We start from the raw sequence: 26,044 nt of genomic DNA, 5'->3' as shown, positions 1-26,044 counted from the left end.
AGGATTCCTTTTTGAGTTTCAAATCATTGAAGAGATTGTTGTCCAGTCAGGATCATCTCTTTTAATGCACTTCTGTCCCATTCTTCTGTTGCACTGGGATAGCTTGCTCCTGCACCCTTAAAAGTATCTCGTTAAAATACAACTGGATCCACAATCTTGTGGATTCTTTTTCCTCTCAGACTTGCCACGCAGGAGAGTCTGCCCACCAGTTCCCTGGTTTAACTAAGTCTTCTTTTTTGAAGTCCAGTGTCTTTATTCTGCTGCTCTCATTTCTTCCTACCTTTAGGACAGTGGTTTCCAAACTGTGGGTCCCAACCCCAAATGGGGTTGCAAAATCAGCAGATGGGGTCATTATAAACAGAGATCTGGGGTTTCCATAGCAAGAAAAACATGGGAGGGTGATCAGAGGCAGGGGGTGTTGCATGTATGTGTAAGCCAAGTGGCAGTAGAAAATATCTCCCACAGCTCCCTCCAGGTAAGTCTGGGGGTGGGGGAGGGCCACAGACAATGTGTTGGAAGAACAGTAGGGCACAGGAGACATGGCGGGGGGGGGGCAGGGGAGCACAGATGATGCAGCAGAGGGGGGTGGGGGGCTAAGGTGACACAGAGGGTTGGGGGGGCACATGGCCCCCTGAGATTTCTGTGCCTACAGTGGGGCATGGGGCTGGACCAGCTCCAAGCAGGAGGGAGCGCTGCACTACCATGGCCATCAAAGTGAGACACAGCAGCAGCAGCAGTATGGAGTTGTACCCACTACTGCAGCCAGGTGGGCAGGGGGCACCTCACCTTGGCAACCACGGCAGTGTGGTGCTCCCTCCCATGCTGGCTCCCACCCATTGGGCTGCAGAGCCCCTGCAGGGGGAGGCAGCAGGGCAGCAAGCCCTGAGCCCGCAGCAAGCAGCCCGTGTTCCCCATCCAACCTCAGGCTCTGCTCTGGCCATGCTGCTTGTGGAGGGGAAATGAGGAGTGGGAGCTGGACTCCATGGTCTGCTCTGGCCACAGCAGCTGCTGCCTCCCATGGATGGCAGCTGGGGCTCTGGCACTACTGGGGATGGGGGGCAGGAGGCTGTGAGCCATGGCTCTGGGGCACCTGGCAAAATGGGGGGCTGCAGGTTAGGAGTGAGGGGCCATGCTGAGGAAATGGGGTCATAAATGGGGTTATGCTGAGGAAAAGTTTGGGAAGCACTGCCTTATGCTCTTGAACTCTAATTTCATGGTCACTATCACTCAGGTTACCTTCCACCTTCATTCTCAAATCTTTCCTCCCTGTTTGCAAGTACCAAGTCAAAAAGAACTTCCCCCCGTTCTTGGTGTCTCTACCATGTGTATCCCCAACACACTTCAGGAATTTGCTAGACTGTTTGTACACTGCTGTTTCCCTCCCAGGAGATCTGATAGTTCAAGTCCCCCAAGGGAGCCAAGTGCTGTGATTTGGAGGTTTCTGTCAGTTGTTTAAAGAAGGCCTCCTCTACCTCTTCCTCCTGGGTTGGTGGCCTACCGCAGATGCCCACCACAACATCCTCTTTGCTGCTCTCCCTTCAAACCTATGTAGCATAACTTCAGAACTCATTGTGCTTTTAACTAGGAAAACCCCAGTAATTGGATCATTTTCTCTTGAAAGGTACCTAGAAATTAAAAGGCTACATACACTTTCTGCTGCAATCACATCAACATACATAATGACTCAGAACTGGGGAAAGATTTCTATCAGATGGGCTAGTCAAGAGGTGGCCAAACTGCAGCATGAGTGCCATAGATATCACAGGAAGTCTCTGCGTGTGGCACGTGGCAAACTGGGGAGGGGATAGGCAGCACAGCAGCAGATAAGACAGGGAACAGAAAGCAGAGCAGCAGAACAGGTAAGGCAGAGGGACTGGAATGGCACTCAGGAATGGCATGGGGCTAAGCTAATTTGTTCCCTGCCTGCCAAAAAGGTTGGTACCCACTGGGCTAGGACATCCTTCTTGCCAATATGGGGAAGTCCCTTCTAATATATTTCCTTCAATATATATTAAGGATGATAGTCTTAAATCTGCCTTCAACTCATAACACCAGAAAAAAGCACAGCTTCAATTCTGCAACTGACTAGATATTTAGCTGAGAATGAGGAAAATGTACAAACTTGAACCTTTTTTGGTGCTCGCTCTTTCAGGGCTTCCACTGTTAAACTGTATCATTTCCATTACTTCATAGATGCAGCATTTGTTTGCTGCTTATATTTCCTGACACACTTGGATAAACAGTTGCACTTAATGCATAGAAAACTCATACACAGTTTGTGCTTTCTCTGCCACATCCCTCATCTGCAAAGCACAGAGTAAAGAAGCTCAGGATCCCACATGTGTACATAAAATATTTACTATTTGTTCTCTCATCTCTAGTAAGAAACCACAAGGCTGAAGCAGACAAGGTTCCTTGGGTGAATCTGATATATTTTATTAGACTAACCCAAATAGTTGGAGAATAGTTACTAAGCAAGCTTTCGAGTTCAAAAACCCTTTGTCAGGCTAAGCAAGTTACAGCAGTTGGTGTGTGCTCTTCCTGGATGGAATGAAAAGTAAAGAAGCCAGCCCAGAGGCTGGGCTGGGGAGTCAGTTGCCAGGCAGATTATAATGTGTCAAAAATCCAATGTCTGTCTAGTCCATGATTTTAAGTATCCAGGAGGTTGATGAAATGGAGTTCATAGGTTCGTCTCTGGGAAGTGTTGTGTAATTTTCCTTTGAGGATCAGGACTGAGAGATTGGAGAGAGTGTGGTTTTCTTGTGAGAAATGTGCCCCCACCGGTAATTGGGTATTTCTGTCTTTGATGGATTTCCGGTGTGCGTTCATTCTGGTGCGCAGTTGTTGTTTGAGCTCTCCTATATATTTTCCATCAGGGCATTTGGTGCATTGGATGAGGTATATTATATTTCTGAAGGTGCAGCTGTAAGATCCAGGGATGCTGATGGCTCTGTTGTGGGGTGTAGTAATAGTGGGGGTGGTGGAGATGTGTTGGCAGGTTTTGCATTTCTTGTCCTGGCACGGTCTGGATCCTTTTGGTGTGTTCTGGAGTTGAGGAAGTTTGCTTCTGTTGATGAGGTTGGCGAGGTTTGGTGCTTGTTTGAAGGCTAGGATGGGTGGCTCTGGGAAGATCTTTTTAAGAATAGGGTCTCTTTCTAGTATGGGTTGCAATTGTTTGAGGATTTTTTGTACAGGTTCAAGGGAGAGGTGATATGTCATAACCAGCGGTGTGCGATTTGTGTGTGTGTGTGTGTGGGGGGGGGGGGGGGGGGAGTCGGTCTGTACTGCAGCAGTTCTTCACATGGTGTCCGGGTGGCTCTTTCAAACATGCGATCTCTATCTCTCTGGACGAGCGTCCTTGTTGTGTGAAAGCCTTTTTAAGATTGATGAGGTGGCAATCCCGGGTGTTCTCTTCAGTACAGATGCGGTGGTATCTGAGGGCTTGGCTGTATATCACAGCTTTTCTGGTGCATTTAGGGTGATTGCTGGTTCTGCGCAGATATGTATGTTGGTCTGTGGGTTTCTTGTATAACATGGTCTGTATTTTATCGTTCTGGATACTGATCATTGTGTCTAAAAAGGAGATGCTGGTGCTGGACTATTCTAGAGAAAGCTGGATGGAGGGATGGCGATTGTTGAATTTCTGATGGAACTCAATCAGAGATTGTAGGTTTTCAGTCCAAATGATGAAGATGTCATGAATATATCTTACGTATAGCAAGGGTTTGATGGTGCAGTTCTTGAGGAAGTCTTCTTCCAGGTGGCTCATAAAAAGGTTGGCATACTGTGGGGCCATTTTAGTGCCCATAGCTGTTCCCATCATCTGGAGGAAGTGTTGGTTATTAAAAGTGAAATTGTTGTGTGTGAGGATGAAGTGTATAAGGTCAGTAATATCTTTGGGTGTGTATTCTGAGTTGTAATCTTGTTCCTGTAGATATGTAAGGCAGGCTTGGATGCCATCCTGGTGTGGGATGTTGGTATATAGGCTGGGAACATCCATGGTGGCTAGGAGTGTGTTGCTGGGAAGGTGGTCTATGTTTTTAAGTTTCCGTAGAAAGTCTGTAATGTCTTGTACAAAACTTGCTCTGTGGGTGACGAGCGGTTTTAGGATTGATTCAACGAAACCTGATATTTCCTCAGTTAGGGTCCCATGGTTGGATATGATAGGTCTGCCAGGGTTCCCTTGTTTGTGGATTTTAGGAAGCAGGTAAAAAGCCCCTGGGTTAGGTAGCAGCGGGATCAAGGTCTGTAGTTTTTCTTGTAGTCTTGATGGAAATGATTTGATGGTATTGTTGAGTTTTTTGGTGAAAAGGGGAGTAGGATCTTCTTGTACTTCTTTGTAGTAGGTGGTGTCAGAGAGCTGTCTGTTGGCTTCCTTTATGTAATCTTCACAGTTTAGGATGACCACGGCTCCTCCTTTATCTGCTGGTTTTATTATTATTTGGTGGTTAGATCTTAGAGATTCTATGGCCTTTTTCTCTGGTAGAGAGAGGTTGTTATGGTGGTGTGTGTTGCTGATTATGTCATTGTTCATTCTTTCCCTGAAGCAGTCAATGTAGCGGTCAAGGTTAGGGTTTCGTCCACTGTGAGGTGTCCAATCTGATGTTTTTTGGGGCTTTTTGGTGTTGATCTTTTCCTGAATGTTGTCAGAGGATAATTGTTGTTGGGAGTGGGTTCAGTTTGGTCGTGGAAATATTCCTTGAGGTGGAGGTGTCGGAAGAATTCTTCTAGTTCTCCACATTGAAGTACTTTTTTAGTGTATTTTTCTGGGCAGAAATTTAGGCCTTTAGAAAAGACAGATTTTTCAGTTTTGGTAAGTGTGTGCATGGAGAGATTGGTAATATTTGTGGGTTGGTTGCTGGTTTCAGTTTCATCAAGTCTGAGGTTGGACTGTTGTAGGGTGTTGGTGTTGTTCCTCTGATGGTTGCTTTGTGGCTGGGGAGCTTGTTCTTGGAATAACTTGTTCCATTTCTTCTTTTTATGTAGGATGAATGCTGCAGAAAGTTTTTCGTAGTCTCTTTGTATCCATTGTATATTGTCAGAGAAAATGCATTGATTTCTGTCTTTTAAGTTGTTGTAGTATATGGTGATTTCCTTCCTGAGATGGTCTCTTTTGGAGTAGAGTAGGTGAAGTAGATGATTTCTAATTTTCTCTGAAGTTCTTCTGCATAGCTGTGAAGCATATTTGGAGTTGTGTGTAGTAGTCAGGGGATTGTAGAAGTTTAGTCCTCAGGGAATGAAGTTGTGTTTCTTGCAAAGGCTTAGAAAATATATGTCACTGTTGAGTTTGGCTTCTTTCTTTTTCATGTTGTACAGTTTCCATTTCAGACGGCTGAATTCGATATTTTCCATGTTGCAGGGGTGTAGGTTGTAGTCATGTTGGTCTAAGGACATAGGTAGACAAGGTTCCTTAGGTGAATCTGATATCTTTTATTAGACCAACCCAAATAGTTGGAAAACAATTATTAAGCAAGCTTTCAGGTTCAAAAACCCTTTGTCAGGCTAAGCAAGTTACAGCAGTTGGTGTGCGCTCTTCCTGGATGGAATGAAAAGTAAAAAAGCCAGCGGCTGGGCCAGGGAGTCAGTTGCCAGGCAGATTATAATGTGTCAAAAATCCAATGTCTATATTTAGTCCATGATCTCTAGTATCCAGGAGGTTGAGGAAATGGAGTTCATAGGCTCATCTCTAGGAAGTGTATGCTCTTATATGCCCACAGTTCTTTTCTGTGCCATTTTTTACTGCTATATTTTGGGGAATTTAAGCTATAGCCTCAAAGAGTCCTCATCTAACCTATACTGGTGTAAACGCCTACAAATACTTGCCTTAGAGACTGGTACAACCCAATGTGTGGATTCTTATTTAAATGCCACTGAGGCTCACAGACGTTAGTCAGGAGATTGAGATTAGATTGGGTCTCTGTTCAGTTTCCAGTGGTTTATGCTAACTGGTCTAGACAAATGCAGGGCATGGAGCAACTTACATCAGCTTTTAGTTTGCTTTTAAGAAAGAATAAGAGGAATTCATAAATAATTACTAGGGTAACTAGGGGTAGAGACAAGCAGAGTACCAACCCTGGGTGCCAGAGACTGGTGACTGTCACCACTGGCAGCCCAACCACTGCCCCAGCAACAGCTGCTGTCTAGGGTGCAAAATCTGGTTGTTATACCTCCGATTATTAGAGACAGGTTCAGCTCTCAAGACATTTCAACTCTAAAAAGCGGTTCCAGACCCCTTGGCAGAAACCAGTCACGATTCTGGAAGGAAAAAAAAAAAATCACCTCCTTAGTGTAGTAAGGACATCAGTCATGCTGCGGACTCGTTTCAGCAAGCTGTCCAGTTTATGGGGCTCCTCCTTCAGAAATCTGACAGCTTCCACCTCAACACGGAGGATTGCCCGCATTTTATTCTGAAGTGTTGGGAACTCACCTGGAGAGAGAAGAAGCATGAAATCCAGATTGGAAATGAGAAATGCAGTAAAGGAAAAATAAATACATAAACCAAGCAGTCAGAGACTCTTTAAGTGCCATTAGCTGCGCTTCTAGCACCACCCTGAGGCCATATAACTCACACCTGCAGCATCATTTTTTTTTTTTTGAAGCAAGAGGTAAAGTTCCAGATCAAGAGACAAACTTATATCAGATCTAATGATTAAAGACAACACGGTTAAACTTAAGGAAGAAAACAGACCTTTCAGGGTGGCAACAGCTTCTCCAACTTGACGCAGAAGAAAAGCCCCATCCTCAACATCTTTCAGGGTAATTATCTTGGCTGGGGAGTCCTTCTTCAGTTCCTCAACAAAATGTTCTAGCTCACTATTAAAAGAACAGAAATAAAGCTTTATCTGAACTACCCTATTATAATCATATTTTCTGAAAATACAAGGAACCAAATGGACAAACCAGATAAAAAAAACCCTCACTTATGGCCATTAAAATTTTCTAATGCCTTGCCTACCGGGTCCAAAAAAGAGGAGATTGTAAAAGTATTAGAAGGCCAGCTTCTCAATAAAACTGTCAGATTATAACAAGTGCCTGACATCCTCTGATGTGCTGCCAAGTTCATCCATACTGTAAAAGGGCAGGTGAGATGGTTAACACAAGTATAAATTAGTTGTTTTCATGATGTGAGTTACCTGAGGGTATGACTTGTGTGCTGCAGCAACAACAATGCACAGGCAGAAAAGACCAGGGTGAACACAAATGTGATCTGCTGAAGTATTTGTGTTAAACCACGCATTAACCTTAGCTTCCTTTCCATCTACTTTAAAATGCATTTTTGGTTAGTGCCAAGCAAAGCGGAGGTGAAAGTCCTAACAGCTCCTTTGAAAAGCTGGCAGCTGATTGGAGTTATAACTGGGTTTTTGAGTGTGTTAAGGTAACATAGGCAAACTGTAGCAGGCATTTCTTATAGGAAGTTTTGAAAGGATGAGATTCTGTCTGAGTGAGCTACCTCTGCTGTCAATTAGCACAACAACATAGTGTTCTCTTTTTTGACACAACCCATTAGCCAACTTTGGAGTGTTGTGGGTCATTATTATAAAAAGGAAAAAATTGATGACGAAGTCAGGGAGTTCTTTAATACAATCCTATTTATTTACAAAGATTGTACAAAATCCTGTCCTCCTGGGCACAGCCAGAGTCATAAAGAAGTAGGGCTGGAAGGGACTTACAGAGGTCATTTAGTTCAACTCCCTGCCTGAGGCAGGATCATCCCTATCCAAACTATCCCACGCAAACCACAAGCTGAACTCTAAATAAGAACATTCAATCCTGGCACGATATAGACCTAATACCCTAACCTGCCACAGGTAAAACAGGGGAACCACAGCAGCCAATGCCCTGCTTCCATACAATGTTGTTGTCAATATACATTCAAGAGGTCCCAGGTGCAGGGCTACACCCCCAATTACAGAGGAAAACAAAACCTCCCACAGTTCACACCAATCTGAGCAAAGGGTAAAACTCCTTCCTGACCCCCAAAACAGCAATCGGTCTGACCTTGAGTGGAAGGATAAGACGCTCTAATGAGGAATCTCTGACGTCGGTCGCAGCAGGAGCACTGGCATATTCCCCAGCCTTGGCTGTAGCCAAACACCCAATGTCTCTAGCACAGCTTAAAAATGCCTTGACACATGCAGCAGCAAAAAAAAAAAGGCGGGGGGGGAGGGGGGAGGAGAGCAGGAGCATGGGAAATATCCATGGTAAAACATAGGCATAGCTATGCCTAGATCATCCCCAACCAGTAGCTATCCAAACTCTTCTTGAACACCTTCAGTGATGGAGCGTCCACACCTCCCCAAGGCAGTCTATTCCACTGCCTCTCTATCCTAACAGCGAAGACATTTTTCCTAATATCCAATCTCATCTTACATTGCTGCAGCTTCAAGAAATTTTTCCACATCTTCCTTTCTGCAGCAAGACTGAAAAGGTACTTTTCCTCTTCTTCATGGCAGCCCCTCAAGGACTCTGTGTCCTTCTACAGCTTTCAGCCAGCATTCTTCCCTCAGAAGTCTCTTTCTAGCCTTTTTTCCCCAGGGCAACTTAAAATTACCTTAAGATGAAGGACAGCAGTGACACTCAACCACAGCACCACAGAACATAAAAAGCAAAGTTATATTTTGCATAGAAAGCTCTTATGGATATTTATTTTCATCAGACTTTAGAGACCTAACAGGAGGCTCCTGAAGAAGGAGCTCTAGACCTGACCCCTTCTTCTGGCTTCTTGGCCCTATGGGATAACTATGGAAGCTCAGAGGGGCTTAGGGATGGATATGATACTGTCACACAACACCAGTGACACGGATCAGAGCAGAAAACATGCAGGGAACAGTTCTGCTTGTCAAGCAAGACCAGAGGCTCCTCAATGCTCTTATTAAAAAAGGGCAAGAACCTTCACCAAAGTCAATGGCCTTAGCTTACACAAGAAAGCTTTTTGCCATTTAAAAAGTGCCAAATCTTTGGTGCAACCAGGATGGGGATGTTTCTGTTGTCTACCTCTGCTGATAGACCCTGTGGATCATGATCAGGATTGGTACAGAGGTTTCAATCCTGATGGCAGTGAGGAGGTCAATCTGCTCCTTGTGTTTGGGGGTGGGGGGGAAGAGGTGCCATACAGTGCCAGCTCAAGGCCCTTGACCCCATCTCAGAGACAGAGCTGAGAGACTTACCAAGGAGAAATAGTGACCAATTGCCCTAAATGGAGGAGGCACCATGTCTGGCTGTCAGATGCTGGTGTTAGACCATCATGCAAAGGGCACAGTTGAAAGCCCAGAGCATGAGCAGCTCTGGGGAAATCCATGACAGAGAAAAAAAAAAGTGGTACCTTCCTATGTCCACTGACAGCAAGACAGAGATGTGGATTTACTTCAAGGTCAATGGATGAATCCAGCACAAGACTGTCGGCAAGGCAACTAAATGGGTTGCCTGTGGCCTTTTTACAAAGGTGTCTTTTGTCTGCTGGAACCAGTAGTGAGGCGCAGAGCTGTAGAGGAGTTCACAGTCTCTCAAAAGAAAGGAAAAAGAAGTGGAAAGAAAAGAAGAGAAAAGAGAAAAAGAAAGAAAAGAAAAAAGAAAAACAATTCACTTGGTTCCAAGGTGATGAAGTCCTGGGAGAGTAGAAAAGTGCTTCCCACAGCTTGCGTCACAAGAACACAAGAAAGCTCTCAGCGACAGTGGTACGAGCTTACTTATCTTTGCTTGGGCACTTGGCTGTTTTCACTCTCAAGATGCCCCATGCAGACTTTGCCTCAGCGTATTTCAGGCCTGGCTTCACAGAATCTATTCACTGGACACTTCAGGCACAGTGGCTGAGCCATTACTTTCCTTTGTAATGTGGAGAAAGGACCTGAGCAAAGCATGCAAAGGAGTACCATTTGTACCCTCCTTCTGCAGTACATCTAAAGTGACAAATGCCTCCACAAGGATTTGGGACCATTGCATAGGTACCACTAGTGCCACTAGGGCCTGGTTCTGTCTCACTTTGGAGAGGACAACCAGGATTACAGGTGTAGGATGGAGTAGACACAGGAGGCTCCTCAACCACTATTACAAATTTGTCTAACAGGGAACTTGGGGCTGAACACTCCCTGGAGCAGAAAGAGGCACATTTCTGGTTTTCAGCTGTGAACTGATCTATGCCTGGATGGCTCCATGGCACAAATATGCTGCAGAGTACAGAGTTGTTGAGTCTTCTTTCATGATGTAGACAGATGACAGCTTGGGTGATCTGCTGCAGCATTCTGAAGATTAGACAGGTGAAATAGATGGCTTATGTGCTAGCACCATTATGCAACTGCTGCTCTGCATAGCCAGGAAGACTGGTCCTGTTGTCTGCCACAGTCTGGACGCAATGCCCTCAGGTGAGGTAGAGGAAGGACAAGCAGGCTCTATTGTCTGTTGCCAAGTGGGTGAGGAGAAATGAAGAGCAGGAAATGTGCACTGCCGTCTATCCCTGCAGCATGGGGGATCAAGGAAGGGTGGGGTTAGGGCACACTCTTCGGCTGCTGCTGAAGCAGAAGAGTCCCCAGTCAAAGCATGAGGCACACCCACAAAGTAAGAATGCATCTGTGGGCAATTACTCAAAGGTGAAACACAAATACTTACTTCTGAAACCTTTTTCTAAGGGGCTACACACATCCTCTGAAGAGAACAAAAAAACATGCGACTTAAGCATCCCATTAATAACATCCTCAGAGCCTGAACAACAAGTACACATGACAAAAGCGCTCACTAAAAGCCAAAGACCACAAATTATTTGTGAGAACTAGTTGTTAAATAGCTTCACAATGCTAAATGGATCAGAAAAAAATGGAGCTGCACTCAAACAGTCCACAGGGTGGAGGCAGAGGCACTGCATACGTTCCCATCTCTATTTAGTGCAAAGCAGCACCACAGAGATATACAACACCTGCTCTCCATGACCTACCTCCCAAACTGGTAGCATAGCCATGTTGATGTGGTGCTACTCATGCTCAAACAAGTTTTGCTGAGAATTAGCACATATGGAGTAAGCACATTACATTTTGAGCTTTATAGATAGTCTCTTGCATTATCTTACTCAGTTGCCAAGGGAAGACTTATAAAATTGCCAACACATTAGAAAAAGGCATAAATAAACTGCTTAGCCACCTAACTGTGGGAAGTCACAAAAGAAATAACCATTTTCTGGGGTCTCTGACAGCAACCACTGCTTCCTGCAGCCAGCCCTCACCAGCACATGTGACTGGTCACAACTCTACAGTGTCACTGCATTAAGGTCTACCCCTCAGGATGGCTCTAGTGATCAGATACTGGTGGAAAGTGCTGGTCTGCAAATGTCATGTGTGAATTTAGCTACATCCCTCATCATGTTGGCATCTCTCCACATTTGCAACCCTGATGCAAACAAATGCCATCAACTACATGCTGTTGCCCAAGGTTTTAAGAAAAATACAAATGCTTGCAGAATATAGAAACTGTAAACAGGGCAGACCGAAAGTATTAATTAGGCAGAGTTTGTGCAGCAAAAATGAAGTACAAGGGTTTAAGATACAGGAAAGTTTAGAATTAATTTGGGGTGTCCAAGATACACACAAAAAACCCACACAGCTAAGTTTTAAACAAAACTTTTCTTTTTGCTGCAGTTGCAAGTTTTTCTTTTTCTGTTAATCATCAATGCATATTTGATATATATATAACTATCAATAGATAGGTAGGTACACATCTTTTGATATGACAGGTCAGGTACCTTAAGCCAGCGGTTGTCAACCAGGGGTACACATACCCCCAGGTGTACTTAGAAAGGTTGTAGGGGGTATGTGTAGGTGGGTGGGCAGGAAGGGATGGAGAGCACCCCAGGGCTCAGCAGAAGCATCTACCCCAGAGCATTCACCTCTTATCTGGTGGGGGAGGGAGGCAGGGGAGGGATGCACCAGGCCCCGCCGGCCCTGCACAGCACACTGCAGAGCCTCCCCGCCCTCCTTACAGCACAGCGGCAAAGAAAGGTGTGTTTTGTGCCCACCCCCAGTAGCGCACGATTGGCCAGGTACGAGACCTGTCAGCAGCCCACAGAACAACCGGCCATGGGAAAGCAGTGGGGCACGCAGCCAAGCAGGGCGGTGGCAGTGGTGGTGGCTGCTACGTGCAAGCCCCCCACCTTCTCAGCACCACTGCTACGTGCTCCCCTGGGAGGGCACGTGCTGCCAGACCAGCATGTAGGCTGAGCTTTGCAGGCTGGGGCTGGGGAAGTGCTGGGCTGTTCCCAGTGGGGGTGTTGGGCTGGGCTGTGCTGGGAGGGGATTGTGGGGGCTACGGCAAATTTTGCCCCTTCCCCCACAGACTTACTTGCTGGGGAGGAGGGGGGTGCACGTGCACGTGCATGCTCAGCCCCCTCCCCCACAAATAATTTTCTTCTCCCTCCACCTATGCAGCATCTGCCCCAGCCCCACTCCCTCTGGTCACTGTGGGGGCCTTGATCTGCCCCCTCCCTTAATATCAAGGAAAAAATATAAAGGGGCACATGAGCTGAAACTAAGGCCAAAAGGGGTACACTTGTTAAAAAAGGCTGAAAAACCCTGCCTTAAAAAATGGTAACAATAGTATAAAAATGGGGATTATTTTGCAATTGGGGACTCTGATTTGAGGTACCTTTCTGCACAGTCGATTCAGCTCCTATCTGGTGCTGAATCGACATCTCTCTTTTGTTAAAGCAATCAATTAGTCATTATACTTTTTTATTCTCTGATTTTGATACAACCATATCATTAGCATGAAAAGTTTGGTTGTTTTTTTTTTTTTTTACTTTTATCCTACTGCTTTAGGACTTTCATCCAAGCCAGTCCCCCATCCTGTTGGTAAGATAGTATTAGTATAAATACTCAATTAAAAGAAAAGAGAAAAGGTGATCCATTTGGCAATAATATAAAATAGCTCTGACTCTCATTGCATTCGAGAACTCCACTCAGTCTCCCTGAACATAATTTATTTGCACCTGGTAAGCACCTGGTTTAAATATATAAGAATCTAGATTAGAGAGACCTGGAAAGGAGGATTTGTAGATATTGAAATCTGCCAGTTCATCAAATTAGGAGGCGGAATGGCACAAAGCACTACACACACAAGTACTATCATGAATGAATAAAACAAACATCAGATGAGCGAGCTTATTTCAGGACCACTAATTTTGAAGACACCCTATGAAAAAGAAAGTAATACCATCTTCCTTGCTAACACCAAGAAAACCTTTAAGAAAACATGAAAGGGGCCGCTAGATGGCAGCAAGCGAATATTGCTCTGTTCCCTTTTGCAGAAAAAAGGGGCAGGTGAATTTAAACACAATAATAGATAAATACTGGTCTTACATTTGCTGCACAAAAAGAGACAATGCAGATGGCACTGAAGGAACTGAAAAACTGTGAGAAGGAGTTTGTAAAATTCATCTTTCCATTACCACACATTGCAAAAGCAATCTGAGCTCACACCTGCCTGAAGGTCCTACCAGCCACAGACCAACATTGACAAAGTTCTGGTACCAGCAGCTATGACCATCACTTTGAACAAAAGCTACCTCAGTGCTCCTAGCAAGTACAGCTATCTTCTTGAGCAAGGATCAGAAAGGCAGTTTCTCACATAGATGACCTTGTGAAGTCCCTTCCAGCCCTTCTTTCCTATGATCCTGTGTGTCTGGGAATTATGTCAGTGGAGACCTCAAGCATTACGATAAGGACCTGGACTGTCTCCAGGTCAGAATGGGAAGAAAGCAGGAAGCATGGAGTATTCTGCTGCTCTTTTGGCATGCTTTTAACATGGTCAGACAGACAGGATATAAAGGAAGACTTCTAGAGAGGAGATGAGGTATTTTTTGTTCTCTTTTCTCCTCTCTACATCTCAGAATGCAAAAACAAAAAGGGCTTCCTGGGGTCAATTTTCAGCACAAAAACCTTTCACTTGCAGCACTTTAAGTGAAGAGCAATGTTTAGTGCTTCTGGCAGAGGCTTTCTGAATGTCTGTACTTAGCCTACGACTCCAGGGTGCCTTTTCCTCCCCTCTTCTGCTCAGTTTGGCTCGCTAGACTGGAATCAGATCAGTCCAGTGTACATATGGCTACATTTTTAAAAGGCCTTCCACATTTGACTATATATTAAATACATCAGATTCATTCCTGATATTTTGTTAAGTACTGATAAGGGAAATGAAGCCTTGTAGAAACACAGATGAGACAGAGAGTATGGAAGAATGAACTTTTAGCCACTTTTGAAGGGGATGGTGGGCTGCTGTTTGGCAGTATGCTGTAGCTATTATGTTGTAAATGTTGTATTTGTACGCCTTACACATAGGGGTCTCCCCAACTTGAAGAGGCAGCCAGCAGATTTCGCAGGTAGAGTGTAGGGCTGTCCCAATTTTTGTGGGCCGACTGCAGCAGGTTTCCTCCTCCCCCCATGTCTCTGATTGGCCAAGAGGCCCTGGTGGCCCAGCCCCTCACCACTGATTGACTGTGAAGGCTGTCTCTCTGTCATGTGGCCTCACCCCTCACTGCCGATTGGTGGAGAGGAGTTGGGTTGTACAACAAGCAGCCCTCTCAGACAATCAGCAGTGCAGGGTTTGGGCAGCAGTCATCTTGGCCTCCCTCTCATGCCAGCAGTGCCCGCCCTTCCCCAAGGTGGACTGCGCATCTGCGCCACAGCGCTGTGAGGATTGCATTCCCAGGAAGCTATCTTTTCTTTCCCCGCCCCAGATTTTGCTGGAGCTGCAGTCCCTACCTAAGGAGCTCATAGCAGAGGAAGTGAAAGGCTTCCTGCAGCAGCACAGAGAACATCACCCCGAAGAGCAGGAGCCCCTTCTGCAGCGGCTGGTCACAGGGATTGCTGCACTTCACAGCGATGAACCAGATCATCTTCCCAGACCATTCCCACCCAGCACTGGGCCTGGGCCCACTCCTCCCCTCCCCCACCCCCACGGCATGCCTGCTCCTCCCCCCACCCGCGTCAGGCCCACTCCTCCCCCACCGCCATGGCATCAGCCTGCGTTGGCCCTGCAGATAGTGGTGACAGAAGGGGGGAGGGGCGGGCTGAGGCCAGCACTGGTGGCCTTGCTCCCCCCCTGCTCCATCATCACCAACTGCAGGGAGCAGGGCAGAGGGGGTGAGGCAAGTGCCTGCCTCCCCCCCCATTCCACCCGCTCTATTGCTGCCGCCTCAAGGGAGCAGGGGGAGGGGGAGGCGACGCCAGAACAGCTGGCCTCACCCCTCTGCCCCGTGTCCCCATCGTGGCAGTGCTCCATGGCACCACTACTTCCTGTCCGAACGCTTCTTCGCACTCTGGTTGGTTGTTTGTCAGCCAACCAGAATGCCAGTAAAGCATTATGGGCAGACCGATCAATTAAGGCTTTTACAATATTAGACATATGAAATGTATATCAAATTCTCACAACGTGGTAAGTGCTGTTATATAGTATTTCTAAAAGGGTAAAATTGTTATGAAAATATGCCTTACACTGGCAACTAACACATATATTTACTAGCTGAATTAGGAGACAATAACCTATCACATTAACTATTTGAAAGCAAACATATTTAGAATATATTGTTACATCAGGTTTGAAACATATAGTTGGGAACCACAAAGAGAGGATAGTGATTTCAGTTCACAGTTAATAAAAATGCAACAGAGAGAAAATGTTACATGAGCTCACCATAGTAAGAAAAGCCCTGCAGAATGATGAAAACTAAATTCCATCACATTTCCCACTCACTTTCCAATCAGGAGTTTTCCCTGGAAAATCTGCCTAGCAGAGGCAGCGATTTTAAGTAGTTGTAAAACCCATCTCATGAACTGTATTTCAATCACAGATGCTCCCAGATACTGCAGAACTTCATTCAAAATTAGTGTGAACTACAGAAATTCTAATATTAAATTCTAATTCCAAAATCTCACTTCCTTTCAAAAAAATAAATATGCACACTTTATCTAACAAATGAACATGCCAAACTTGTAATATTATTCCACTTTACTATATTTTTTTCAGTATTCTACTGGTCTCTTATTGTAAGCTACGCTAAGCCTTTGTTGGGAAGTGCAACATATACATATAATAAAATAAAGCTGTTTATTAGTCCTTTATAGATTAAAATATATCTTTTTAAAATATACTTTTCATATAAATGTCACCATCATGGCAGGTTTTTCCAGTTTGCTTTTTGTGTCCAATGAAGTTTAAGGCTGATATTTAGTATCTGACATCCAAAACAAGACACTGTCTTATCCAAAAGAACTTCCTTAAGACTTTTGCCTAAGAGTATATTTCTTCAATGGGAAGAGTATATTTCTTCAATGGGAAAAGTTATTTGCTTAAGGTGGACTGTGTCTTCTATATGATTTCAAGGCAGTTATCTGCTTAAGAGTGCTTTCTGGGTTTTCACTAGACATCTGTGATGGCGATAACTGAGATGAAATGCCAATTCATCTTTTATATAAATAGGCTCGATTCTACTGGTGCTAAGAGAAAAATGGCAGGAGTTGGTCTAAAATTATTTCTCATTTGAAATATGAAATTGCCAAGATACTTGTTTTGTTAGCTCTGTTCAACGTAGCAGAGAAGAATGTTTGCTATTATCTAATTCAAGTGAAGAGAGGTTTTCATATTCCAGGTTCTTACTGCATTTTTACAAAGGTAGTGTAAACCCTGAAATACTGTCCATGAGGAAACAAATCTACATTTAGGAAGGATCAAAGAAGCAATAATTAAAAGACTAAAAAGAGTACTTTCCTTTTCCTGTTTCTGTGTACCAATATGTATCTGTTAAGTGGTATCAGCTTAATTGCAAAGCTTTTTTTTTTTTTTTTTTTTTATAGAAAGTTAATCTTTCTCTGGTGTTATCAACTGACATCTGAGGAGTAATTTTGTGATGTATGAGCTTCATTACTAACAGCCACAAGCTACTTAGCCCAAAGCACGTTGGATGTGTCTTATCACATTATTTCTCTCTTTCGGTTTGATCCTTCTACTGTGTAGGCATAGGAGTAATGTTACTGAACAGTCCCACTGGAAACAATTAAGAAATATATCTAACTGAGGTTTGCATACATGTTTGAGTATGTCTCCAAAAGGGTTGAACTAGTATTGAGCTTATATTGACTACAATGCCATATTTTAATATTTAGGATGAACAGAAAATGCTGATTCTACATTTTCAAGGGAATGACTAAGATCATGTAGAGGCATTATGGGCATTTTTACATGTGCTCTGAGATGCAGCACCAAACACCTTAATTAGTGAGCTGCACCAATTAAAAGTGGCCACGTGTCACGTGTACCAGCGTCCCCATGCTGGGCCACTTTGACTAAAGCTCATCAAACATGTTTTATTTCAAAGCCCCCTGCCACCATTTTTTTAACACAGGGATGCACGGGAATGCTGATATACATGACACAGAAGGCTGAGGGAGCACATCAATTTTCATGCTTGATTAATCGAATCTGCTCTGACACACTGGATTTCCAGCGTGTTGGAGCAGGCTCTGTGCACATCTATAAAAGCCCTATATTTCTACTAGGAAAATTACCGTTCTTTCAGTAGAACCATAAGCGTATGAGCATTCAGTTAGTTTCTCTGGGGAGGGGATGGGGAGGAAGCATACCCCCCGGGAGAAAGATCATCCAGATGTCAACTTGGAAGCAACTCACTCAAGAAACAATTCTTGTATGCTCCCTTCCCAGTCTGGTCTGGAAGCGGAGTGGAGCAGCAGGTCAAAGCCCTCTGCCTGTTCCCCAGCCCAGTGGCTGCTCTAGTCCTTTCCCAGACCAGTCTGGGAGGGGAGTAGAACAGCTGCTCCTTGCTCCCTATCTGCCCCTCAGAACTGGGGTCCCTGGTCTGTAGAGCAGCTGGGGATGGAGGGGGGCACTAGTTGTCTCCTCCTGGACCTGTCTGGGGAAGGACTAGAGCTGCTGCTGATGCCCAAACCTTCCCCAGATGAGTACTGTAGGTTGAATGCCTGTACTGCTCTCTCCCCCATAAAGATTTCTAAGAAATTTCCACCACTAGAAATGAATACCTGTTAGAGGCCTAAGACTCTCTATTCTGTGCACTAAAGAATAAATTCTCCTCTTCAGTCCAGGGTCTCTTGGCTGCACTGCAAATCTGTATAATCTTCCTTCATGAGACTTTACTTGGATAGTGGAGTGGAGGTGTAATAGAGTCAGAAGGGTTCTACATATGGGATGCAATCCAAACACTATGGCTCTGCATAACTATCAGAAAGGAGAATTTTAACTGCCTATTTGTAAGAATGAATGCAGTAGCACATGACCCCAATCAATGTCCCACTCTACGAGGCACTTTTCTAAATAAGTGCCACAGACAGTTCCTCCCCTCAGAGAACACCACCCAGGATTTAGATAATGTGCAACAGGTGACTACACTACTGAACAGGAGAATAGTAGGAAAGTGCACTGTCTATAGCTTATTTAGGACTGCATGCTCATTTACTTCAGCATGTACCCCCGTATGTTACATTATCAATTCCCAGAGTAATGTTATTCCTTATAATTACTGTTTTGTTATAAATACAAGTCACTTGACACGCCATAAATTAACATAAAAGATTCAGTTTCCTTTGTTGTTTATAAATACCAGCACTCTTTGTATTGGTAGAGTACTTTGATTAATGTTTCCAGAAAGAAACTGATTTTAAAGTTCTTCTGTACATAACAGAGCAATTTTTCAGTTGCAGCTAGATATATTAGGCTCAGTAGCGAAAAATAATGAATTACATTGTATCTTACAAAGTGTAAATGTTAGACCTATTTAGACCATCCATTGTTTTCAGATTGATCTCAGGCCCCATTGCATAACTGTCAAAGCAAAAGCTGTAATAAACAACTGGACATCATCAACCTCATTAGGCTGCACAATTGAGAAAAAAGACTCTTCAAGAAACATCTTTACTTATAAGCAACCTGCAGGCTTTTCTCTAACTGCAGATTTGCGCCTGGAGGGTCTCAATGTATAAGGGTCAGAAGGACATAGACATCACTGATCTTAATTAAAACTTTGTTTTTCCTGTTAAGTCTTTCAAAGTCCTATATCACTCCACAGAACAGCTCAGTAATCACTCTGCTCTACACTTAACTTCAAACTCATTATTCCCCCTCTTCTCTCCCCAGTTCCATACCAAATCATTTCTCAAGGAAATGCTAGTGTTACCCCTCCTCTCCTATTAATATAACATTGTACTGAATAGCTGACTTAGGGGGTGGTGCTGGGCATGAGCATAAGGAAGCATAGGGGGCAGATGGATGGGGACATTTAAAAAATTGAATCAAATGGTAGGTGTGGGATTTGTTCATCAGTACTGAGACCAGTTACAAAGAACCCACAGTCAGAGGCCACTTATTTATAGATAGTCCCTTAAAAACAATTATAGAACTAGGCTAGGGACAGACATTACACATAAACTGTTTTAAGTGTTCAGAAACTGGCTTAAACCTGTATCAAAACAGATGTTCAGTGCACATAAACCAGTTTGAAAATGGCTGAAACAGGTTTAAGACAAATATAGTTGAATGCAGTATCAGACTCAACTGATTTGGCTCAAACCGGTTTATGCAATGTCTGTCACAGGCCCCTTTGCTGGTTAAACCAGAGTTAAACCAGAATCTCCCAGCATCCCGGCATGCTCTCTGTGCTGGGTGGGGTGGGGCTTTCTGCTCCACAGCAGGGCTGGCCCCTCCCCTCTGCTGCCTGGTTGGAGCTTGGCACAGACTGCAGGCCTCTGCCTGGCTTCCCCCTGCTCCCCACTCCCCTCCCCACTCCCTGCTAAGCAGAGATTGCCCCGTCCCCTCTGCCTTACACAGACACACAGCATTAGCTAGAAGACTACATGCTGGCTACAATCCATGCTGTGGCAGATGGGACAGAGCCAGAATCAACAGGTAATGTCCCTCCATTATTTTCTTAATGGGGTGATGAACACTGAGTTAGGGGTGATAAACATTGTTATCAATTCCCAGCTGGGCTGGTCAGAAGGGAGGGGGGGGAGACCCCCCTCCTCCAGCTCAGGACTTTGGAAGGGAAGGGAAGGGAAGGGAAGGGAAGGGAAGGGAAGGGAGGGCTGCTCTAGCACCCTCTAACCTGAGCCACTGCAGGCATGTACCTGCATTTCTGGGGTGTCTGTGCAGTTACAAACTGATTCAGTCTAGGTCTAACCTGCAAAGACTGAATCAATTCAGGCTCAGGCTTTTTGAATGTTTGTCCTGAGCCCTAGAGGGCACAGAATTATGATAGGAGAAAAAGTGTGCATGGTAAGTAGATCTCGCTCACAGAAGTAGCCCTTATGAAGTCAATGGAGAGGTTAAAGTTTTACAGATGAGAAAACCAAGCACAAACAGCAAGGCATGATGAGGATTTTCCACCTACCATAGCTTCTTCACAATCTTCTCTTCTTCATTAAGGTATTTTTGCCTTTCTTGCTCCACCAGGTTGCGCTGTCGCTGCACAGGATCCTCCAGCCTCTTCACTGTTTCAATTACTTTGCCATTGATTTCCAGCTCTGCTTTCTTCATCATTGCCCTCAGCACCTCCTGGTTCTGCAGCTGTTGTACAAAAGAAATCAACTTCAATTTTCTCTGCCTGACTAACATCCCTGGCAACTGAATACATTGTAGTGCTCAGAAGTAGCTTTGGATAAACAGCCCTACAGCTGAATGTACCCTTTTTTCCCCTTTTAACTTTACCTGTAAGTGTTATTTCAACAAGAAGGGGAGGAAAGAGCACAAATTCGATTAACTTCTGAAGCATGTTTCTGACTTCCAGCAGCAAACTGACAAACAGAATGTGTTGACTTCATTACACTGTAGTGTGTCTGGCACCAGTTTTAGCATGTACCTCTGTGAGGCCTGAAACCTTTCTAATCTGTTCAATGAAGCATTAGCCAGCATGTGTGAAATATCAATAAAGAGCTTCCTGCCTTATGCTGAATAATAGCAAGAGTGCTAGAAGCTGGCGCACTAAGGGACATCGTTCCATTTTGCATATATCATGGAGTTAGGCATGCATTGCTTGCCGATGTGGAAAAAAAAAGCCCAGCACTTTACTTTAAACTTGGTGTGCTCCCGCACTGAGCCCAGCGCATGCCCAGAAAAGGCAGCATGTTAGTTGTACCCAGCTTTCCCAACATCTGTATAGATCAGGTGCTTTAGTGGGACATTTTGGCACTTTAATCTAATAGCTGGTTGAATCAGCTTTAGCTAAAAGCACCAAAAGCCCTGCTGAAGCACCTGATCTATATAAACTTTGCAGAGCTGGGTAAAAGTAATGCACTGCTTTTTCTGATAAAGTGCATTCCCCCCCAACGTTTGTCAGCACCCTCATGAGTGTTTTGTACAGTACTTAGAAGACATCACAGAAGTGAAGTGTGAAAGCTGGAATGCAATCCCTTCTCCAAGGAAAATTTTGAATTTCTTAAATGATGAACTAAGAACATGCTCATCTGTATTATATAATGGAATATATGAAACTATTCTTAATAGACAAGAAACAACCTTCAGAATGTGGTTCTCTGAAAACTAACCATGAAAAATGACACGCTCTTTCTTGAGAGACCTGCTCTCTGTGCATACCCAGCCCCCAAACTCACTTCAGCGAGTGAAACATAAATTTTAATACATTTTACTCATGTTAATGTTGCAAAGCCAAACCGGATAAGGTTGAGTTAATTGGATTGCCCTTTCTCTGTACATTACAAACAGAACTGTGAACCAAATGCTAAATCCCAGAGCTAGTTACACTCACTCAAATGTTTTGAAATGGGAATGCACCAGGTTCACTGAAGCTATAACTTGAAGGTAAGAGGATGCGTGGGCATTACTAAATGCCTGACTGATGGCAGAAATCATCACTCAAGAAGTAAAGAACCTTCCTTAGCTATAAGACCCAAAGTGAGTTTGCATGGGCAGGCACTGAACAAAACATCTTATTAAAACACCTAAAACATTTAACAACATGGAAGCTCCTCCAATCTTTTATTTCCTTTAAACAAAGAACCTTGGAACTGCCCTTCAAGATTTAATTTTCCATAATACAACACAAATCTACCAGAAAATGTTGCAAAATTACAGTGGCCCCCTAACATGCTATTTTGCTATGGACAGGAACAGTATAAGTTTTTTCCATTTTTCCAGTGACATGAATACATGTGTATGCCCTTCTCCAAGTGCATGTAAGAATTTCTAAACATCCCTCTTTGTGTGTGCAGTGCTGGAGAGAGGAGAGAGTGTATCTATGTGGAGTTACCATCTATCTCAGCAGTGAATGCTTCTCAAGATTATTAAAAGTAGAATTGTGGATATAATGCCCCTCTCAGAAGTTTGATGTTATTGAGTTTCTATAGTAAACCTACAGCCTCCCTTTTCCAGCTTTCTGTATGTCACAAGGTATAAAACAGTAAAGAAGGTTCTGTCTGTGTAGTCCATTTTGGGTCTAGGTAGGCATGACAGCACTTCTGGAAGCAGTGTTCTTGACTTAGGAGATGCTGTCCTAGTTTTCAAAGTGTTAGGAGTTAGGCCCTTCGCATTGGCTTGAACCTTTGATCCATAAGCTCTATCTGGATCAGCAATCTATTCAGCAAGAACATTATTGTTTACATAAAGCATTAACAGCATGACTTCAAAGCAATGCTGTAATCCCCCTATCTTGCAAGTTAATGTGCAAGTGGATTTAGGAATATCTTCTTAGATACTGATTTAGAAAGACTCCAAGGAATGTCAGAAAAATCAGACAGAAAAGCTGCCTTGGCACTGTTCATCCTGCCAGTCAGGGTAGGGATTCAATGAGAACAGTCAATTCACTACTATTGACTTTTCAGATCTGAGTGCTGAGCCTCCCCCTTAACTGTACTGCACTGCACGGAGATGGAAGTGGGCTCTGTAACAAGAATGTTCTAGGTTCCCTGTGCTGTTCGCCTTTGACAGACAGTGTGTCATTTCAAAACTGGAGGAGGCAAAAATAGAGCAGAAGTTGGTAGCAGCAAGATTAGTAGTAGCAGTAGCAATGATGATGGAGCTTGGAATTATTCCTTGTTTATAACAGTGCTTGGAAGTCTGAAGTTTTCATGTACAAAATTACAAACAGGATCATTTTAAAGCCCTTTTGTATGTGCAATTACTCAGCGTGGGCTCAGTATCCAGATTTAACATGGTGAAAGGCATTATAGGAGGGTGAGCTGAGAGAAACAAGTATGCTGTGGTACATATGACCTAGATTTGAGAACTCATCTCTTCCAGGAAGTTGTTAGGCCAAAGGATGGGGCATGTAGATAGGACTGGTACTTTCTAGAGTCACAGGGACAGAATCTTCTAACACCCCTGGAACAGTTTTCCTCCAGAAGCTGGAACTGAACCGAGTCCTCACAGTCTCCTCACTCCTCTGCTGCAATTAAAAGCTGCAAGACCCTCAAGCAAAATGAATACCCTGTTCCCCCGGCACCAGTCCCTAATTCTACCAGTTACTCCATTAGTTCCTTTGGAAGGTTTCTGTGGCATGGATCTACATACAGGGTCCAAGCCTTGCTGAAGACTCAGCTTAGGAGTCAGTGTGACATCATGACATTTCTGTATATCAGGTTGTATATCAGTCCACATCATGACATTTCTGTGTATCAGGTTTGGTTTTTAAAATTGCATTCTGAGGAAACATCATCAGAAAAAAATCCTTTGTTAAAAGAACATTAATGTTACAAAGTGAAGCACCCATAAAACAAGAAATTCACTCCATGTTTTCTGGATGTTCCTAATACACCCCTGACTAGCAGACAGAGAACCCAGACTGGGTACTTGGACCCTCCAGCCCCCCAGTAGAGACTAGGGTACCCGTCATGCACTCCTACTTCAGGAATATATTTCAGAGCATCAGTACCAAAAAGGAAATCGATGTCCCCAAGTAGGATTTGCCTAGAGCTTGAGATTTCCTTATGATTTAATTATCTAATTGTTATGGTTTGCTGTCAAGCACAGAAGATTTCATGCAGTTTCACAATTTTCATAACACAGTTCAAAGCATATTTGAATTTCTAATTCAATTTTATACTGGAGAGACTGTTCTCAGGCATGCCATACAACACGATTGGCAACAATATTATTGAACTTCCTGTTCTGTTGCAGTACTCAGTTCCCTACTTACAATAATATTGTTGAAAAAAAACACACACATGCACACCACATATGAGACTGAAGCTCATATTTAACTGTTTTCTTCATGGGAGCTGGATTAAGAAACCCACTAAAACCCAGCATAGGAGGAAAGAAATCCAAACACAAAGGAGTCAACCTTTTGTCATGAACAAATTACTCTGCTGAACTGCACGGTTTCTGTTTAGATCTATTCTTTAAAAGTTCCCATTATCTCCTATGCCACTGCTCTAGGATGGGGAAGTGAGCCACGCTTCCTAGCTGTACACTTGTACAAACTGTAAGGTAACAAATATAAACAGGACCCAGGCTGTGCTTCTGTCTCATTTATGGCACTGAAGAAAGTTTGATGCAGATGGGAAAAAACCCCAGATTTTTGCTGTTAATATGCTTGGCACTACTTGCTGAAAGGGTCTGCTTCTCCCTGAGACTGAGAAGCTGCAATTTACCTTATAATCCAGAGCTGGAGTTGCTTGAGAAAGTTACTGCAGTGGCAGGGAATATGCCTGACCTTTACTAAAGTTACCTACAAGTCTCACATTTCAGTATCTGTAGATGAATCCCAACCACTGAACTGAAACAATCCTGACCGGCTACAGGTACAGCTTAACCATGTTCTGAACTAGTTCACCTAAGTCAGCTGCTGACAGTCATTGTTAGAAGCAGGAAGTCTTACTTGCAGATACAAGACATAAAATAAAGGGTCCTTTCCCTGTCAAATCACTATAGTTCTGTATAAATTAATGAGACACTGGAGGAGTGCCATCAACTCAAAATCAAGCCAATTTAAAAAAGTATTAAAAGTAGTTTCATGTCCTACTCCTGTCTCCAAGTCACACTGCCAGTGTTTGTGCTTTTGTACAATCACATTTCTCTCCTCTTTTGAAAATGTCTCTCTCTTCTCTGTTACTAAGCAAAACAAATGTTGGTAAAAAAAAACCGAGTGACTATACAGGTGCAAGTGAAACTGACAAAACATAAAGCACCGTCAAACGTGCCAAGTAAACAAACTGGAAAAACAGAGGAAAATATTTTTTGCTCAGATCTCTTTCAGTTACAGTAATCTTGTAAAATCGGAGGTATAACAACTTTGGGAAGAAGTGTAATTTGGAAGCAGAAAGTGTCTCTCTAGTTTTAAAAACTACCTGTTTGGCTTCTTACATTACAAACCATTAGCTCTGTTTCAGAAACACAGAAAGGAAAAAGGTTGATGCATTCAGGAAAGAGGCATCAAATAGGCCTGTGTGAAACAGCACCATTTCGTTCAGACTTCCGTTTCGATGGAAAAATGTTTCGTTCCGAATTTCATTTAGTTTCAAAAGCACTGTTCCATTTCGTTTTGTCGAAACTGTTTTGCTGTTGTTTCAATGTTTCACCCACAGGCTATAATGCGGAAATACAAAACTGCCTATAACTCTCATTTCTTGCCGGATTTGGATGAAATCTGCAGGAATGGTAGCCCCTTCTGAGGCCATGAAGCCCACCAAGTTTCAAGGAGATAGGTGCAGGGGTTTCTGGGAAACTGCATCTCAAGCTGCTTACAAGCAAAACTCATGTTGTGTGTGTATTAAGGCACAGCAAGGTGAAAACTGAAGGGATGGTAGGTCCTGCTGAGGCTATGAAGCCTGCCAGCTTTCAAGGAGATAGGTGTAGGGGTTTCTGGGAACTGCACCTCAAGGTGCTAACAAGCAAAACTCATGACATGCGTGACTGTGTGTGTGGTAAGGTGTAGCATGATGAAAACTGCAGGAATGCTAGTCCCTGCCAAGGCCATGATGCCTGCAAAGTTTCAAGGGATAGACGCAGGGTTCTGGGAAACTGCACCTCAAACTGTTTAGAGCAAAACTTGTGTCACTTGTAAAAAACATGCTGTTTTTTCACCCCTCCC

At 43.8% G+C, this 26,044-nt stretch overlaps 1 protein-coding gene across 13 annotated transcripts in view; it reads right to left on the bottom strand.

The window, feature by feature from the left end:
* The window catches only part of KIAA1217 (KIAA1217 ortholog), a 279,741-nt gene that overhangs the window by 22,934 nt on the left and 230,763 nt on the right, over positions 1 to 26,044 (bottom strand). For all 13 annotated transcript variants that reach the window (XR_002093624.2, XM_006258396.4, XM_014608974.3 and 10 more), the window contains 3 exons: positions 20,390 to 20,565; positions 6,689 to 6,813; positions 6,280 to 6,427 (listed from right to left, as the gene is read on the bottom strand). Coding sequence is in view for 12 of the 13 variants with exons in the window: in XM_006258396.4 (XP_006258458.2) it covers positions 6,280 to 6,427; positions 6,689 to 6,813; positions 20,390 to 20,565 (449 nt within the window). In the remaining variant the exon portion in view is untranslated. The remainder of the gene's footprint in view (positions 1 to 6,279; positions 6,428 to 6,688; positions 6,814 to 20,389; positions 20,566 to 26,044) is intronic.

Source organism: Alligator mississippiensis, chromosome 5 (genome assembly GCF_030867095.1).
Source record: "Alligator mississippiensis isolate rAllMis1 chromosome 5, rAllMis1, whole genome shotgun sequence".
In the NCBI taxonomy this organism is placed as follows: Eukaryota; Metazoa; Chordata; order Crocodylia; family Alligatoridae; genus Alligator; species Alligator mississippiensis.
This window is presented reverse-complemented; position numbering and strand designations above follow the sequence as displayed.